This window comes from Pteronotus mesoamericanus, unplaced genomic scaffold (assembly GCF_021234165.1).
Source record: "Pteronotus mesoamericanus isolate MK-2021 breed Mesoamerican mustached bat unplaced genomic scaffold, CSHL_Meso_final contig_164, whole genome shotgun sequence".
Taxonomy (NCBI): domain Eukaryota; kingdom Metazoa; phylum Chordata; class Mammalia; order Chiroptera; family Mormoopidae; genus Pteronotus; species Pteronotus mesoamericanus.
Window position 1 is genome coordinate 9,152,620 of NW_026555065.1, and position 19,369 is coordinate 9,171,988.

General features: G+C 33.8%; 1 protein-coding gene across 4 annotated transcripts in view; it reads left to right on the forward strand.

Annotated features, from left to right (window-relative positions):
* Positions 1–19,369, forward strand: part of SLTM (SAFB like transcription modulator) — a 46,623-nt gene that overhangs the window by 12,958 nt on the left and 14,296 nt on the right. The window contains exons 4-14 of one of the 4 annotated variants that reach the window (XM_054565354.1): positions 1,302–1,499; positions 2,381–2,428; positions 10,004–10,031; positions 11,365–11,833; positions 12,443–12,492; positions 14,815–14,933; positions 16,750–16,899; positions 17,138–17,241; positions 17,340–17,425; positions 17,996–18,081; positions 18,326–18,489. In XM_054565354.1, the coding sequence (XP_054421329.1) occupies positions 1,302–1,499; positions 2,381–2,428; positions 10,004–10,031; positions 11,365–11,833; positions 12,443–12,492; positions 14,815–14,933; positions 16,750–16,899; positions 17,138–17,241; positions 17,340–17,425; positions 17,996–18,081; positions 18,326–18,489 (1,502 nt within the window). Of the gene's footprint in view, positions 1–1,301; positions 1,500–2,380; positions 2,429–10,003; positions 10,032–11,364; positions 11,834–12,442; positions 12,493–14,814; positions 14,934–16,749; positions 16,900–17,137; positions 17,242–17,339; positions 17,507–17,995; positions 18,082–18,325; positions 18,490–19,369 lie in introns of all 4 variants that reach the window. The other 3 variants (XM_054565351.1, XM_054565352.1, XM_054565353.1) reach the window with 3 other exon arrangements.

Sequence of the window (19,369 nt, forward strand, 5' to 3'; positions counted from 1 at the left end):
TGTCTAGAAGCACAAGAGCTTTTTAAAAGAAAATCTTATTTAAATATATGTTCAGTTTCTTTTTATATTTCTTTTTCACTTTGGAAGTATCAGTATATGTGATGTACTGGCTAGAAATTAAGTTAATATACTTCCCTTGTCTTCCAGAGTTGGTAATTTTGAGTTTGGAATTTCTAGTAGGGGTGGGCCAGTTTCACCTATTGCCTAGATAGATGAGTAATATAGGAATTGCTTCCATTTTTAAATGAAGGAAATGGTCAAAGTTGGCACTTTAGAACACAGGAAGTTCCCTCAGTGACTTAACTTGATTTTTACTTATTTGCACCTATTCTTCTACTGACACGCAATCACCTACTCCGCTCTCAGCTCACTGGGTTCCCTCCCTCATCCGTAGTGAGGTTGGCCATCCCGGAGACGCCCTGCTCCAAGGCACTCCACATTCCAAAGCTATCACACTTCTTCCCTTTGCCCCGCCCCCTCAAAAATTTCTATTCCTCCACTGCAGTTCATCTATGAATGATTAATAGCCATGCCCCTGCCCTTTTCTTTTTAACTCAGAAACCTTTTCCTAAATCTGCTAGACTTACTATAGGAATAAGAAAGGAGGAAGGAATATTCACTGCTTTCAACCCTTTTTCTGCAGTGATAGGGGAATCTCAGCAGATTGCTGCTTTTCTTTGTTTCTGCTGGAGTGCCATGCACCTATAAACTTTGAAAGGCAACAGACATTCCGTCAGGGAGTAACCCCGGCCAGTGTTCCTCTGCTTAATTGGCATTGTGACATAGTGATAGGTTTAAAAACAAGTACATTTAAGTTAATTACTTGCATATTTTCCAAGAATAGACATTTGTATGACAGTTGGGATTCCTTATTATTAATTAAAAATAAACCTTCTAATATATGACTTCTGGGGTCTTTGAAGTTAAACTAGAGTATGGCACATGGAGAAATCAAGTCATTTCTTTGAAGCCATATCTTCTAGGACAGCTCCTAGGATGTCAGTTGGTAAATATTAAATAACTGGAACTTGAGAACATCTCTAGAAGCATTCCAATTCACGTGTAGTTCAGTAGGAGAGATATGGGAACTCAGATATGTGGTGGTTTAACGATCTTGGTATTAGACCCCCTCTATTTTTAAAGACATAGTTAATATGTAAGGTAAGATTATTGAACTTTGACTTTGGGAATGTCATATGGTAAAATTTAAACCATGTAGAGATGTAAATGACCAAAAAAGTTTGGTGGCTAGCCTACACTACTTTGCCTCTAGTTGTACCAAATTTTCTTACCATTAAAAGGACTGTGAATTGGAGAATCAAGAGGCACATGAACAAGATGGAAATGACGAACTAAAGGACTCTGAAGAGTTTGGTGAAAATGAAGAAGAAACTGTGCATTCCAAAGAGTTACTTTCTGCAGAAGAGATCAAGAGAGCTCATGAATTAATAGAGGCAGAAGCAATAGAAGATATAGAGAAAGAGGACATCGAAAGTCAGGTCTTGAGCCAGTATTTTTAAAACATGACTCAGATAAATTAAGTACTAAATAATAAGTATTTTTTTTCCTAGCTCAATGTGGAAATCTCAGAATTTTCAAAAAATATATTTTTAAAGTTATAATCACTCAGAATCCTGCCACCTAAGATGATCTTTTTAATTTTTGCTTATTTTTCACATATGCATATATGTTTTACTTAGTAGTTACCATGCTATCTATTCTATGTAAAATTCTATATAATATTTCCACATAATAACTTTATAATCCATTTTACGCTAATATTAAAATACTCTCTATGTGTCTAATGGCCACTCCTTTAACTTGGGACATTTAAGTTTTAAGTTGTTTTTTACCCCAATATAAATGAGTGTACCAGTTTTGCTTTGACCTTGCCACCATTACCTGGTGACAGTTCTTTTTTCTCTTTTAGTAAATATAAATGGTTAATTTGCATTTCTTTGGTTATTATCAAGGGTGGGGTGGTTACTTATGAAAGTATAATTTAAAACATATAATTTTAAAATTCTGTGAATGAAATGGATTGTTTGTTTTGCTTCTCCGTATGTTAGTACAATATGTCTTAAGTAGATCAATGGATTAGGGAGTCAGTGCTATCAGTGCTTAGTCGGGCTTAGAACACTTCTCCCTGCCCTAAGAAACGAAGGGCTCACGAAAGAGACTTTTCTAATTCTTTATCAGTGTGACTGTTTTTATGCTGGCATAAAAAACGTAGTCTGAGTTGTTAAGCATTGACTTAGGATGCATGGTATCATAGACACTGTATGGAACAGAAGGCGAGTGATAATTGGGTATAGCATAAAAGCATTCTCATGTTGCCCAGATATTTTGTAAAGCAGCTATTGTATACCCTTTTACTTAGGAAATTGAAGCCCAAGAAGGTGAAGATGATACCTTTCTAACAGCCCAAGTAAGTTTACATCTAGTTCTATGAATTTGATATTGTGGGTGGAAGGGCTTGGAAGAAGAATCTTACTTTGACTTCATAATTCTCTAATTTGTAAAACTGCCTTAAGTTTAATACTAAGTTATTTATGTGGTATGTGCAAGATACTGAAAATTGGCAGCCAAATTTCTGTTGCCAGAAGGGTATTTAGAAATTGTTATAACAAGTTTTCTACCATTTTGAGAATAAAAATGAAAGTAATCCATTCTTTCTAGACAATATAACTCTGATTACCAGTCTTGCAGAAAGTCCACACACTGCTTGATTTTTTTTTTTGTCACTTTGATATAAAATAAATCATTTACGAGTACTAATCCCTTTTAAGGCTTTATTTAAATTTTTGTTAATTTAATACTCCTAGGATGGGACGAGCATAAAAATAATAAAAGCCTAGAAATTTACTTGGGGTGTATGTGCATGTGTTGAAAACAACCACTCTTCTATTGTGTGCTAAAGTATGTTTTTGGTACATGTTATAGTATATAATGTACATTTTAAAGCACGACTTACAGATGCTATAAACAGACATTTATAGCTCAGTTTCTGCAGTGTTTTTTAAAATTATCCTTTGTCTTTTTCCTCATAGCTATACTAAAGAACCCCTTGTTCATGTATTCTATTCTAGTCTATTTATTTATTTTATTGATTTTAGAGAGAGAGGAAGGCGGGGGAGAGAGAAACATCAATTTGTTGTTCCACTTATTTATGCATTCATTGGTTGATTCTTGTACATGTCCTGACCAGGGATTGAACCTACAACCTTGGCATGTTGGGACAGTGTTCTAACCAACTGAACTACCTGGTCTGGGTCTTATGTAGCTTCTTTGAATAGTATACTTTCAAATAGAGATAGGGAGTCTCTCTGTTTACCACATTTAGGAAAAAGAGTGACCAGTTCTCTTTTTTTCCTCACTGTAATATTTACCAGAAGCATATATAGTGGGGTTTATATTCATGGTGCTTAGCTGATTGCCTCTGGTCATATTTTCCTGCAGCTTTCTTGCTTTTGACATGCTGTTGAGCCACATATGCTGGTGAGACTACATATTGGCTCTCTGTGTTTATTGCGATGGGGAGAAATGTTTCTGTTAGTTTAGATTACCCAGGGATGAAATGGTAGGCCTGGGAAAGTTTATAGACTTGTCCTCCACACTGTCTCCACATTTCTGAGTGACAAAGTGTAGATGAGGGAGATTAACTCTCATGTTGGCAGAGTGCTTTTTCTAGATTATTAATTTGCAGGAGAGGTAGAGTTAAGCTCTTCATGTACTTTGGCAACTAGCTTTTTAAATTTCCATCCAGGACCAGTCCTATAGTTGTGCAGGTTGTGAGTTGGGTGAAGGCATCATGTCTAAGACTCCCCATTCACATAATAGTATATATATATTTATTATGTCTTAAGGAATGGATACCTTTTTCTAATTTCACAATTTTTTATGGGTTAGAGATGACCCTGCTCCTACCACATTCTGATAATGAAAAAAATTATTTCTCATCAAGGGGCAAGTTTTGCTTTATTGTATCAAAAGATAGAGAAGCTACATCTTCAGAGACATTCTCTTGAAGCAATATGACTTTTTTCCTGTTTCTAAATAATCTATAGTGAAACATCTAGAAACATAAATGTTCCAAGATTTTATCATGATCGAATGTTTCCAAATGTACTTAATGAATATGTGCATATATTGTCTTACTGTGTGCATTAAGGAATACTGCATAGAGTGGAACCATCATCCAGCTTCAGCTATTACCAACTCATGGGCGGTCTTGTTTCACTTACTGCTTCCTTCACTTTCCTGTTCTGCATTATTGAAACAAATCCTGGACATCCTATTTTCGCTTAAAAATTTCAGTATGAACCTCTGGGAAAAAACTTTATTTTTTATATTATCCTAACGTAAGATTTTAATTTCATCAACTATAGTTAGTATTCAAATGTTTAATTGTCTTTAATTTTTTTTAATAGGTTTGTTTGAATCTGGATACAAATAAGATCTATACATTGTGATTAATTGAAATAACTATTCAGGTCTCTTTTAATCTTTAGGTTTTTCCTTCCATCTTCCCTACCCCCTCATTTTATTTGTTGAAGAAATTAAGTTGTTTACCCTGTAGAGTAAGGGTTGGCAAAGTTTTTTTAAAGGGCCAGGTAGAAAACATTTTAGCCAATGTGGGCCATATGTTCAACTCTGTTGTGTGAAAGCACCTACAGACTGTAGGTAAATGAATGGGCATAGCCATTTCAATAAAAATATTACAAAACAAAGCATCTACTGTGGTTTGCCAAACCCTGTATACAACTTCCAAAGTCTAGATTTTGCTGATTACATTCCTATACAATCATTCTACATATTCCTCCGTTTATTGTATTTCCTGTAAACTGGTAAGTTGGTTATAGAATCTGTTGGCTTGCTCTCCAATTCAAGGTGCCTCCCACCTGTGAACACACACACACAACCACTTCATAGGTGATGTATTCTTCCATTTGGATGGATATAATGCCTGGCCTTGTCTTGTTGATGATGGGACCAATCGTTGAGGTTCCATATCGCATTGATTAAAGGGGTGATATTCTGCTTCTATGATTTTTTTCCCTTACTACCTGGAATCTTTCTGGAAAGAGAAACTTCTTATCTATCTGGTTTCCCAATGGTACAGTTTACAAAAGAAAGTTAGGATATATGTTTGATTCTTTTCCTTTTATTTACCAGTTTCCTGAATAATGAACTGGTTCTTCAGCACCTCCAACAGTGACTAACGAGTTTTTTATTTTTCCTCCTTTCTTCCCTAGTTTCATTTTGAACTCATGGATTTAAATGTATTTAATGTACTTCAGTCCATTGTAGTTATTCTTATTAATGCTGATGTTGTCCCATCTGTAACTAAGGGGAGCCTCCTCACGATGGCTCTTGAGTTCTTTCAACATGACCCTATTTATTAGTCTGATCGCCTCCTTGCTTTCTGGTATGTAATGTTCTAGTTCCCATTGCAGACCTAGAACTAGCCATTTTTTTTCTTTTACTGGTAAATGGTATTTCAAGACAGCAATCTCAGTAGTAGGGGGGCATTCACTGTTACTGGCCTTTCATATGTTCTAGGCCTTTTCATTTTGCGGTGCTAGAGAATTATGTGTGTATGTTTACCTTTTAAGATAGAATAGATTTTCAGTTCATAGGGATACTTCTAAGTTAATGATTTCATTTATTTCCACAGAACACCCGCAACAGCCTTAGGATGATAATACCAACACCAATATGATTATTGAGAATAATTTAAGACTCTTTTCCCCAGTTAGGTCTCTTCTAAGAATGGACAAATTACTGTGTTTTGTATTAGTTCTGCTGTATATAGTTGGTTGTACTATCACCATCCATTATATACTTAAGTTGACTTGTTTAATTTTATTTTCAATATTTAGGTATTGCTTTTTTTAACAAAAAATTCTTTTATCCTTACAACTTAAAATATTTTCAAAATGACATTTTTACAGCAGCCAAAACCTTTAACCAAAAATTCAGAACTGTAGTCTCATAAATTTAACAAAATGGCCACATTCTAATTTAAGTATCTTGATTATTAGCATGGGGGAAAAAATACTGTGGCTCCTAGGTATTGCTTTATAAAAAATTTAATCTGCAACTTCTTGTGAGTCTATAATTATTTCAAAATAAAAAGTTAGAAAATTTGATCTAATTTTATAATTATTTAAATGATTCCAAAGTCAAAACTATGAGACAAGATATAGTCTAAAAGTCCCCTTCTCCCATCCTTGATTGGTAAACTTTAAAAGTCATGATTTATCCTTCTATTATTTGCTTTTAAAAATATAAGCAAATAGGCAATATATTTATTTAGAGGTATATTTATTTAAAGCCAATATTCAAGCTTTGACTTATAGCTTAAAACTTTTGCTATTAGACATTAGCCTCTAGGCAGTTTGTCATATTAGATAGAATTTGGTACAAATTATACTTTTTTAGTTACTAACAATATTATGGTTTTTAGCAGGTTTTCTTAGTCATTTTCTGTGTGTATAAACATTATAGTTCCTACCTGCTAGAGTGATGTGAGGATTACTCAGATCCTGGCACATGGTACATGTGTGTTTAGTGGTTATTTGTATTATTGTTTTACTAGTTTTAAGACAGCAGTTACTTGAGAATTTTCTGGAACTTTTTCTCAAAAATGTTTGTATTTGCTAATACTTTAATTCTTAAAATTTCTTCTAGTCTCAATCTCTTCTTTCTTGTATGATCACCACATGTATATTCTTTTCTCTGTGTGCCTCTGCCACTAATGTTTTACTAACTTGAAGGACCTTCCCTTTTTTTTTTTTTTTGTCCTAGGAAGGCTATATACCACTCAAAGCCAGATTTATCTCCATCTCCTCCATTAAACTTTCTCTGATATCACTCTCTCTTATGTAATGCTTTTCCTTTTACAAAGCACTTTTTACACCCATTATTTTATTTAATCCTATATATCCCATATAGGTCATGTTAACTCTGTTTTATAGGTAAACTTCATCTAGATAGATGATAATACCACAGAGTGAAACTGTTTCAGTGGTAAACACAGGATAAACACCTAGGTCTCATGATGCCTACCTAATCTGGCATTCTTTTCACTAAATAATTCCACACTAGTAAATGGGGTTTTATGAATGCTGTTGTACAGTACTTACTGTACTGCTGCAGTTAAGCTCTTTACATGTATAACAGTGAGCAGTAATTCAATCCCTCCACCTAAAAATAGTAGTGTCTTCACTACATTTATTCAGTAAATTTTTTCAACAACTATTTTCTTGAGTGCTTATTATGTGCCGGGTATTTTGTATTTCCCGTGATCTTTAGCATATTGCCATACAGACAGGTTATTTGGAAGGTTTGTTTTAAATTAGCCAGGCAGACTGCAGTGTTTACCGTCAAATCAGGGGAAGGGAGGCCTTCCAGAGGAGGTCCTCTTACTTAACACACGATACATACGCGCGCCACAAGATTAACCTGGGGGAAGGTAATAGAATGGGTATATAGCAAACACTTTGTTAACCGAAATATAAGTCTTAGCCCTGTCTTTGTCTCTTAGTAATCATTGCTTTTACTAGGATAAAAATAAAAAGAAATAGAGAAGCTTTGGGTTTGAATCATGTCTGTGCATATGTATCACTTAGACCCATTTTCTTTCTTGTATTTCTTGCTTTGTTTCCTTATTGCAAAGGCTTTTAGACATTTTTGACTTTTGGTTTAACCTTAATAGTGCTATGTTTACTGCACATAACTGCACAATAAGATAAAATGTGCATTTGATACATGGCTCAACTTTTCTCTTAACCTTAGTTGTTTTTGTGTTTTACCCCTATGGTAATTGATTTTATGTTCTAGAAGCTGGGTAAGAGTCTTCTAGAGACATTTAAGTATATGTAATACAGCACTGTCTTGAGAAACTAAAGTTATGAAATCCTTCAGAAGACACGTTGAATAATTAGGATGAATACTTAAAGTCTCCTTAGCTGGGTAAGGCAAACCTTACCAGCTTAGCAGCTAGAAATAATATTTCTAATTGGTAAGCACTATAGCAGAAAACATTTTTTTTTACATTACAGTATTTAAATTTTACTTTATAGAATAGCAAATAGTTGGGTCATTTTTTTCTCAAACCTACCAATATCATGTCTTTAAAAGATTAACTTGGAAGTGTGCTGATGGCATCGCAGGTAGACGAAGGGGCGAGGCAAGTTACATTTCTTAAGTTCATTTGTTCTGCTTTTAAGTAAAAGTTAAGGCATTGCAGTTTACTTATCTCTCCAAGATAAATCTCTAAAGTCAAAGTGAACTTGTAAGGAAAAGATTTATTGATGATTCCAGCATAACTCATCCGGTGCTGTCACTGCCAGTCGCTCCACCCAAGTTGAGCATTTTTCTTTCCTTTCCAAATGTTACAGATTAGAAACATAATGATTACAGCTAAATTCAGTGCAATGCATTCCAGTAAAACAATACAACAATTAAGAGATCATTAGAACACACTATAATGGACTTAGGTAATAAAAAAGGACTCACATTGCTATCAAATAATAAACTTATTTTGGACTATTTTACTTTCTAATCATGTGGCTTAGTTGGTTTAGTGTTTTTAGTTTCTGTCATATTACTTTAGTGTGTAAAACAGTTGGTCATTCCTTAACTGGGACACTTCTACGTTAACTTAAAGTAAAAAAAAAATCATTAAAATGATTTCTTAGAAATGTGGTTATCCAAATGTAATTTTGAGCGTATGGTAAAATATTTTCTGTTTTAAGGAATACATGCTTTTATTTGAAACTAAAATTGTGCTGTAAGATAAATATGCCATTTAAAGTTTTGTTTATAGGTAGATGTTGCTGTAAGTCTTTGTTCATTGCTAGGCTATCACTCTGAAGCATGTGAGTGGTTCTTAAATTGTCGTCCTTGGACCAACGGCGTCAGCATCACATGAAAACTTGATAGAGATGCAAATTCTCAAGCCCCACTCCAGACCTGAATCAGAAACCCTGGGGTTGGTCCTCAGTAATCTGTGTTTTAACAATCCCTTCCAGGGACACTGATACAGACCCAAAGTCTGAGAACCACTACCCTAAGGCTTTGTATGTGGTAAATTCACACAACCTCGACTGAAAATGACCTACTTCTACACAGGTTTTATTTTTAAAAGTTGTAAATTAAAACATCCTTAATTTTTTTTCCATACTGGGATTATAATGCATATTGTTTTCCTTATTCAAGATGATCTTTAATTTGGTTCTATCTTTGTGTGATTACTTAAGGGATTTTGTGGTATTTATTTGCTTGGTGTAAATAATGTTTTTCTTTTTGTGGTATTCCTGTTTTCAGTTTTAGATCAGGTGAAGATCACATATGTTAAAATCAGTCATTTAAAAAGAACGTTTTATTTGTTTTGATTACCTATAGCACAAATACCATTTTTTAAGTGGCTGGCCACCAGTGTCTGTGACAACTATGAATTCATTTTTAACAGATAAGAAGGAATGAAATTTGAAACTAACTACTTTTGTAATCTTCCTTCTTACTTCCGAGATGCCTAAAAGGGGAATTTTTTGTTGTTGTTTATTTTATATTAATAGACATTTAAGTTCATATGTCTTCAGGTTTTATTTTCTGCTACTAAGATTTTGAACAGTATGCCTTAAGAGTGAACTGAGTTACATAAAATAATCAGGTCATTCTTTTTATTGGCAGCTCTTAATATGAGTAAGATTCCGGTTATATAAACTAGCTTTGAATACTGAAAATAAATAATGCCGTACATTGTTGATCTCATTTTTGATGGATTTGCCTGTTTTCTTATCTAAAATCATACATAGTAGGCATTTCTCTAAATAGATTCTGGTTTTTATTTGAATATTCTACATTTGTTAGTGATTGGTATCCCTAATTAATATTGTTAAATTATATACCAATTTAAGTTGACCGATTTTGTACTGTTACTAAAATTCAGTTTTAAGTGAATTCATTTTACATTTGATTATTCTTTGAATTTCAGGATGGTGAGGAAGAAGAAAATGAGAAAGGTATGTGTGATGCTAAGTAGAGTTTTAAAATTGCCGACATTTAGAAAAACAGTAAATTATGTGAAAATAAAGCACTCCATATTTGAAATCTTATTTTTGAAATAAGTTTATTTTCAAATTTTATCAATTTAGGGAATTAAGTTAGTATCTTGGTTTTATTTTTCAATTGGCTTTAATTTTCTTTTCACACATAAGAGATGTTCTAACTTACCAGTACATATCAGTTACTGTAGTGGACAATGCCATTTTTTATTTAACCAACTTTAAAAAAAAGAAACTTTTAGCATACGGTAAGTTGATTATATCATGAGACTGGCACTACAGTAACTCATACGTGCTTATTGGAGTTGTGGCATATAAATGGATAGTTAATTTTGCAGCTCTTCCTAAAAATGGTGGGTAACCAGGAGACTGACTTTTTGTTTGCTGCTTAGGCAAACTTTACGTACAATCTTCTGACAGTTTTAGTAGTTTAGGAGAGCTGTCTCATCCAATAATACATTTAAGAGGGACATTGTAGCAATACATGTGGTCAGTACAAGATTATGGGAGAGTTCTTGGACAGAAGTCAAAGGATCCTCCTTTGGACTAGAAAGGACCTGGAGCAGGGTCCTAAGCAAGACAGAATAAAAATGCCTAGAAGTAATGATGAAGTAACGTTACTGACTGAAAATCTCACATGCCTGAAGCCTTTCTACTTTGGGGGAATGCGAGATATCTTTGAAAACGATAATTGCGGGACTGACTGGACAGGATGAAGACTGGAAATAACCGATTTCCTGAAAACAATGGAGCTGGCCATCTTGGGAGCCTTTTGTAGCAGTTTTCCATATGATTCTGGACTACCCAAGAATTGAATAAGAAGAGCGTAAAATATGGGACCCTGAAATACTTTGAAGACTGACTGAAATCCTCAGGCTGTGACCTTTCAAGACGTCACCATGGGAGTTCTGAAGGTCACAAGGGCTAAATCCCAGGATGATTTGAACACTGAATAACAAATCTTCACATTTGTCTCATGGAGGAAAAAAAATCTTCTGCATACCACTAACTTACAACCAGAAACGAAGAGCTGGTATCCTCAGGATGGAACCCTTTTCTCACTTTTGTTGTTTGGTATCTGTATGTAGAGATCATTTTTTTCCATGAAGAATAAGTGATCCTGGGTAAAGGATTGTTTATGTTAGCTAATACCCTTGTGTTTTTTTTTTCCCTAACCTTCCATCAGTGCTAATAACTGGCTTTATATTTTCTAGGTCCTATTCTAGCTTATGAATATGAAATTGTTTAAACTTCTTGTTTTGCCATATTTATTCCTGTTAAATCCTCTTAGATATAGCAGGTTCTGGTGATGGTACACAAGAAGTATCTAAACCTCTTCCTTCAGAAGGGAACCTAGCTGAGGCTGATCACACAGCTCATGAAGCGATGGAAGCTAATGCGACTGTGAAAGAAGCTGAGGATGACAACATCTCGGTCACAATCCAGGCTGAAGATGCCATCACTCTGGATTTTGATGGTGATGACCTCCTAGAAACAGGTAAAAATGTGAAAATTACAGATTCTGAAGCAACTAAGCCAAAAGATGGGCAGGACGCCATTGCACAGAGCCCGGAGAAGGAAAGCAAGGATTATGAGATGAATGCGAACCGTAAAGATGGTAAGAAGGAAGACTGCGTGAAGGGTGATCCTGTCGAGAAGGAAGCCAGAGAAGGTTCTAAGAAAGCAGAATCTGGAGACAAAGAAAAGGATACTTTGAAGAAAGGGCCCTCGTCTACTGGGGCCTCTGGTCAAGCAAAGAGGTTTGTTTTTCTATGTCAGTTCTTTACGATACTGAATTCCAGCATTCAATAAGATCACTCTACATTAAGGGGGTGGCTTCAAGACCATGTACAGTAATTAGTACTTATGATCCTGCCTATAATATTTTTGACCGTCATAAGTTACTTTAAAAAAAATTTCAAGATCTTCGTAATATGCAGTGTGTTCTACTGATTGCATTGTCGAATTGTCAGCATATATTTGGTTTTTTTGTTGGTTTTTTGTTTTTTTTTTTTCAAATTGACAATTTTTTTGTGTTTTATTTTTAAAAATCCTTGTGATGATGGTTAATGAACAACTATCAGTCCTAACAACACAAAATGAAGTCAAGTCCCAGTTCTGAAATCTGGAGAAGATGGCCATATATCCACTGAATAGAATTGTCAGAAAATCTAGATCTTCAGGCATCTTGGGGAAAATCAGTGCAAGAATCCTAAGGGAGTCATTTGTTCAAATAACCTAATCTAGGCCTTTGGAATTGTTAATTTGTATGAATAGTACCAGTTTGAAATATAGTTAATATCAAGCTGTTCGATTTTTGTTTCTTTGTTTTTTGTTTTCAATTTTCTTCTGGTGATTTGCTTCTTTAGCTCTTCAAAGGAATCTAAAGACAGCAAGACATCATCCAAAGATGACAAAGGTAATGGATTTTTTTTCCTATTTCAGTGGTAAAATACATAATTTCATTAAAAAAGGAATAATTGCATGGGGTTTTCTTTAACATTTAGTCCTTACAATTGACGTGCTAAAAATTTTGGATGGCCTGTGTGTAAACTGTGGAATTAGACTACAACATACCCTTGGTGTGAATGAAAACCGTTACTCTTTGGTTAATTGGTAAACTAGTTTGAGTATGCTAAAAACCCTTTGGGATGTATTTTTAACATTGTTTTCAAGCAATTGTATTGAATATTAATATAATAGATATTTCATCTTCTTCTGAAATTATAATTTCGGAAGTATTTTATCTTTAGCTGAAGTCATTTGTAACCCCTATACACTACCATAACCTTTCCCTTGTTCTTTCTAAAAGGAAATGTGCTATGAATTATACTTGTATATACTTGTGGAATATAATATTCAAAAGAAAATCAATCTTTAACTTTTGGTTTTATGTTTTTCATTCTTCAAATCAGGGTACACTTCTAGTAACATAGTATGTAGTATGTTTTAATTCTTCAGAATTTACTTCCTAATTTGACTTACTTTGGGTTGATGGAAATTTTATGTAGGAGAATAGTTTTATTTTAAATTCTTCTAAGTTTCGAGGTACAATATTTGATTGGTTCCTGTTATTTATTGGGAAGTCTGGTTATCTCACGGGCATGCACTATAGTTTCATCTTGTATGAAACTATTTGCTGTCTACTTGAAAAATATTTCTTGTTTTCTAAAAAAGCATTTTAAGAGAAAAAACACCATTCAGGTAACACACAGTCCTACAGTGCCTCTTCAGTGGCCCATAGTTTATGTAGTGTGTTTTCTTGGCATGTTTTAATAGTTAGAAATTTTATAATTGATTTATTAAATTACAATTAATTGCAATACCTACGTCCCTTACAGCTTTGGTCAATGGGTAAAGTATAATAAATATATTAAGTGTTATCCCTTAAATTCAGAAGCAGCAGTCTTGGTTAAAAGTTAACTTTTTCCTATTAAAAATGTTTAAATCTGTAATTAGAAAGTATCTGGGCCCATATGTTACTGGAAACATAAAGATATACAAGCTTCTGGTTAACATTTCACAAGATAGGACAGATCCTTTTGATTAATGTGTTCCTTAAGAATAGAAATGCAGCAACCATTAATATGAAAAATACTTAAGTGAGGTGTATGTTGTTTTCTCATAAGTCTACACTTGACTAATTTTTTAAATATCTTAAGGGGGGGGGAGAGAGAGAGAATGGTTTTGTTATTCCACTTCTTTATGAATTCATTGGTTGGTTGATTATTGTATGTGCCTAGATGAGGGATTGAACCCAGAACCTTGGCGTACTGAGATGATGCTCTAACCAACTGAGCTACCCACCCAGCCAGGTCCTACACTGACTTAATTTTTCAGCTAAAACTTGTGACATGTAGTTTTTAAAAAACATTGAAAATTTTATGCTTTCTACATTTATTAACTTGAAGTTATTAAATTTGTTACTTTTTATTGCTTATATATTGTTTCTTTTAGAGTTGGTAAGAATTAGTTTCCACATAAAGTCACATGAATGAAAATTCCCCTTCTATAACAGCACATTTGAAGAAAAGCTCTGAAGGGTGACTAACTAGGCCTGTACTCTAAGAAGTGGCATCTGTATGTGTGAAGCTTTAATTTGTATACGGAAATAATACAGAAATGATTTAGATAATCATTTGCCTATTCTAAAGAATGTTAAGGTTTCCATTCTTACTGTTGTAAATTGTTTTAGAAGATTGACTTTTATTGAATCCAGAGTTTTCCAACGGCATATAATTCCCACTTTCTCTTACTCTTTTTCTAATAGAGAAAGAAGATGAGCTGGTTGGTTAGTCTTTATTATTAAACATTTAAATTCTTGAAAACAGTTTAATCCCTTGCTTTGACTTTTCCCTCTTGCACTCCCAGTTTTTCAGGATCTAAAGCCCATAACAAATATGGGTAACGAAGCAGTCTTAGATTCCTAGATGACTGCTTTCTGGTTGCCTATATTTATTTAGTTCAGTGGTAGAGTATAATTTATTAACACTTAACAGCAAAAGTCCAGTAGTTGATTTTTTTTTTACCCACTTAAAACTCATGTAGTAGGAAGTATGCAGTGTTTAGACTTGTTTCCTTACTATAGTTGGATTGCCTATTACTGTGGTTGGTTTCTGATGTAGTAGTGTCATATTGTCAATTTAAATGAGTTTTTATAATTTTGAAAGAATATTCTAATAATTTTGTTTTTAAAAATCCAATCGAAACACTTAAATATCTCATATTAAATCTATTCTAGGAAGTACAAGCAGCACTAGTGGTAGCAGTGGAAGCTCAACTAAAAATATCTGGGTTAGTGGACTTTCTTCTAATACCAAAGCTGCTGATTTGAAGAACCTCTTTGGCAAATATGGCAAGGTACATTCTTTTTACCTTTTTATTAATCGTATCTCTATTTGAAACAGGGGTTTATTAAAAACAGTATTCTATAAAATCTTCTAATTTCCTGTTTCTCTTAGGACTGTTGTAGGCATTATTACTGAGTTCTGTGGTAACGGTTAGTTTTATCATATCATCTCACTCTAAGCCCTGGGGATCTTCATATTAAGAGCTCATATGTGGAGCCCACTCAAGTCAAGGACTGAATTTTATTCATTACATTAGTCGTGACTTTCCTAGGACCTAGGATCGCTGAAGCTGCGATCTGGTCATGTGGAAAATAATAGGTAGACTAGAATTAGGCAGTGGAAAAAATAAAACAAAAATGACATGGTCTCTGTCATCATACAGATCCTGGTACAGTGCTGGAGAAAAATGTAAAACTGGTAAAAATATACTTTATCAGAAGTGATATGTGCTATGACAGAAATATACTTGAACAGAAGTTTGGAGAGCCAAAAGGAGAGGCTTCACTGTGGTTTGGTTCATTAAGGAGAGTTTCTCTGACATATAAGAGAGAACTAATAGAAGAGAAAAAAAGTCTATAATGAACTGAATATTTAATTATTAGTTGTTGAATTGAATTGCAATTAATCTGTAACCCTTAGGGCACTGGCTACTTTCTACCTTACATTTAAAAATTCATCATATGTTAATCCACTCCAGCATAAGCCCTTTGATAACAGGGACCGTATTTATCTACTCTGTGTGCAGGTGGCAGGTTTTCAAATATTTATTAAATCTATATTGGTAAATAGCCTTTTATGAATATTATAAAAATCTATTCTGCTAATCTTAGGAGTTGATGGGGTTTTGTCTGTGTTCTAATTTAATTCAAGAGTTCTTATAGGTGCCAGATACAGAACACTGAGAATTATAGTCCTGTGATCAGCTGTGGTGTACTTTTTGTTTTATTTTCAGAAATGTACTGTTAGAGATAAAACATTATTATAATGTTGGCATTTATGAGGACTAAAACTATATAAGGATACCATACACTTGATAAAATTGCTGTTGGGGCAAGTTGGCCATTCCCAGAGTTGAAGATAAAAAAGCTGGGTTTCCAGCCTCCTACACATGCACCTGCTAAATCCCATTGACCTCTTCCTAGAATTATGTCTGTTCTTCTCTGTTCCACACTAGGTTGTTCTCTCTCGCCGTTTTTCTCACTCACCCGTCTCTGCCATTTATCTCCTAACTATTCATTTTATAGAACTGAAATTACTTGTTACTTTTATATTGGTGTACATGGACAAATGGAAAGTCTGTCTTTTTAAAGTACAATTTTCAAGGTATTTTTAAGACTGCTTTTCTACATATGGATGATTATTTTTGGAAGCTTCTTATAAGCTCATAGAACAGTATTAAAACTCACTTATCCTTTTTTTCCCCCCTCTAAGAGACTTAGGGAGGTGGGGTGGCTATCACAGGGAAATTTTGGCCCAAGTCTAAATGGAAAATACTATTTACTTTCATTAAGTGTACCATTACTTTACTGATGTGACTAATTGTGTTTTGGCTGTGTGTTTGAAAGAAATAAAAAGAAAAACTAAAAGTAGGTTAATTGCTTTTGGATGCTTTAAATTGGTCCCTTGAATATTTACTATGTATTTATAGGCAAGGTAGATGGTGATCACAAGAATATGAAATACCTATGCTAAATTTATCTTTTATCATGAATTTATGTATCCTGAATAGATCATTTAACTTGAATAGTCTCTGAAGTTTCATCTGTTTAGAAATGTGTGTAGTTGTGAAGATGTAAAACTTTGTAAAGTATAACCTTACTTTATAGGTTCTAAGTGCAAAAGTAGTCACGAATGCTCGAAGTCCTGGGGCCAAGTGCTATGGCATAGTCACTATGTCTTCAAGCACAGAGGTATCCAGATGCATTGCACATCTTCATCGCACTGAGCTGCATGGACAGCTGATTTCTGTTGAAAAGGTTAGTTTGCCTTCTGTTTATGAAAGGGAGGTTACTTTTAGGACTAGTAATTCTCAGTTTAAAGATGTTACACTGTTAGGGAGTAGAATTAGGAATGGTTTTTATTTTTATGCATTCATTTTTATTTTTTTACTTTTAGGTTTTTCAAATTTTCTACTGTCAACATACTTTTTATAATCATAAATATATGTAACTTTAAAACAAAGGTTTTTTTTTTTTTTCTGTTTAAACCTTTCAGGTTAAAGGTGATCCTTCTAAGAAAGAATTAAAGAAAGAAAATGATGAAAAGAGTAGTTCAAGAAGTTCTGGGGACAAAAAAAATATGAGTGATAGAAGTAGCAAGTAAGGATTTATTTTTTTGATGAGTACATGGATTTTTTTGGTACATTGATGAAGTAGTTCTCATACTGTTGTTTTTTTTGTGTGTGTGGGGTGGCCAGGACACAAGCCTCTGTCAAAAAAGAAGAAAAAAGGTCATCTGAGAAATCCGAAAAAAAAGAAAGCAAGGACACTAAGAAAATAGAAGGTAAAGATGAGAAGAATGATAATGGATCAAGTGGCCAAACTTCAGAATTGATTAAAAAAAGTGAAGAAAAGAAGCGAATAAGTATGCTATGTGTCTCTCTTCTCAATCTCTGTCTAATATATTCTACAACTTAATTTTTACAGTGGAAGGGACAACTTGAAATTTACAAACCAGATAAATACTTAAGCTTCATTGTTAGGTGTTACTGTTTTAGAAAAGGGGGGCTAATAGGACTAATTTTCTTCTTTTCTACTCTTAGAAAACAAATGTATTCATCCCAATAAGCCTCTTTACAGTTAAACCTGGGCTGACTAAAAACAGTCATTGATTTATAGCTGTGTAGTCGAGTTGGGATCTTTTGTTATCACTGAAAATATTTGTGTTAGCAGATTGAACCATTTCTAAACACCTTGCATTTATGTTCTCATAGAATAAGTACGTTGTTAAAAAATTTATGTATTGGTTTGTGAATATCTGGTTGTCTTCGAATTCAGCATTTTCACATTATATTTTTTAAATGAAATAATTTTTTTAGACATTTGCTTATCTAATTTCTTTTTTTTCTCTTAGGCTCAAAGAGTCCCGGACATATGGTAATACTAGACCAAACTAAAGGAGATCATTGTAGACCATCAAGAAGAGGAAGATATGAGAAAGTAAGTCCCTGAAAGAGATGTTGTATACAGTTCCACCTGTTTTCAAAAAAAGATAATTCAGTATCTCTGTATGCTTCCTCTGTGATTACCTCTGTAATAATTCCATGCTACAAAATCTAAGAAAAAAGGAATATCATTACTCATTTAAGCTTTTTAAATGACCAGTTGAACATGAGAAACAAAGCCCCAAATTATTTTAACACATAGTCCTGTTGTTATTTTTATTTTTTAATTCTTTTTACAGATTCATGGAAGAAGCAAGGAAAAGGAGAGAGCTAGCCTAGATAAAAAAAGGGACAAAGACTACAGAAGGAAAGACATCTTACCTTTTGAAAAGATGAAGGAACAAAGACTGAGAGAACATTTAGTTCGTTTTGAAAGGTTGCGACATGCAATGGAACTTCGAAGGTAGAAACAGTCTATTTTATACCTCTCTTTAACTCTAGGTACCTATTTAATACTGTTGGAAATTGTATTCCCACAGAATGCTCTTTTCCATTTTTAAGAAGTACAGTAAAACCTAATTATTTCTCAAGTTTGCATGGCATTTTACAGTTAACAAAGTACCTTTCCATCGATTATCTCTGTCTCAACAGTTCTGTAAGGTTAGTTATGCCATTTATATAACTGAAAAAAATGGAGGCCCAGAGAGGCTGAATGACTCTTCCAATGCCACATTGCTAGTGAGTGGCAGAGTCGGGACTCAGACCCAAGTCTTCTGACTCCAAGTCCAATGCTCGTTCCTCTCCAAAGCTGCTGCCATAAAACACATCACGTTAAAAAGGAAAACTTGAATTTTGAGATAAGATAGTCTCAATGTAAGCTAGTGTTCAAATAGAATGTTGACATTTTAGGGAAAATGTATTGTACTTTGGCTTAGAGCCCAAGTGAAGGAAAATTTGCCCTGTAAACCTTATTTTGTTCAAGCTCTAACTCAAATAGAATTTTCTCTAAAAGAAACTGAGAACAAAACAAAAAGTTTCTATTTTCAGTGGCAGTATCTTAGCTGCTCACCATGAGTGCCAGTTGGCTTTTGTATGTCAGATTTTTGGATGCCTCTTAAAATATTTTTGTGAAAGTGTTTTGTAGTATAAATTTCTAAATATTGACCTAATTCAGAGGTAACTTATGGAATTTGATCTACTCATTCACAAGAGTGTTAGGAGCAATCAGAGATACGTTTATCAACTTAAATAATACTGTGATTGCCATACACTTTACTAAAAAGAAATAATCCTTGCATTACTCAGAAGCCATTTCCCCTTTTTTTGATGATGTCCCAATGTGC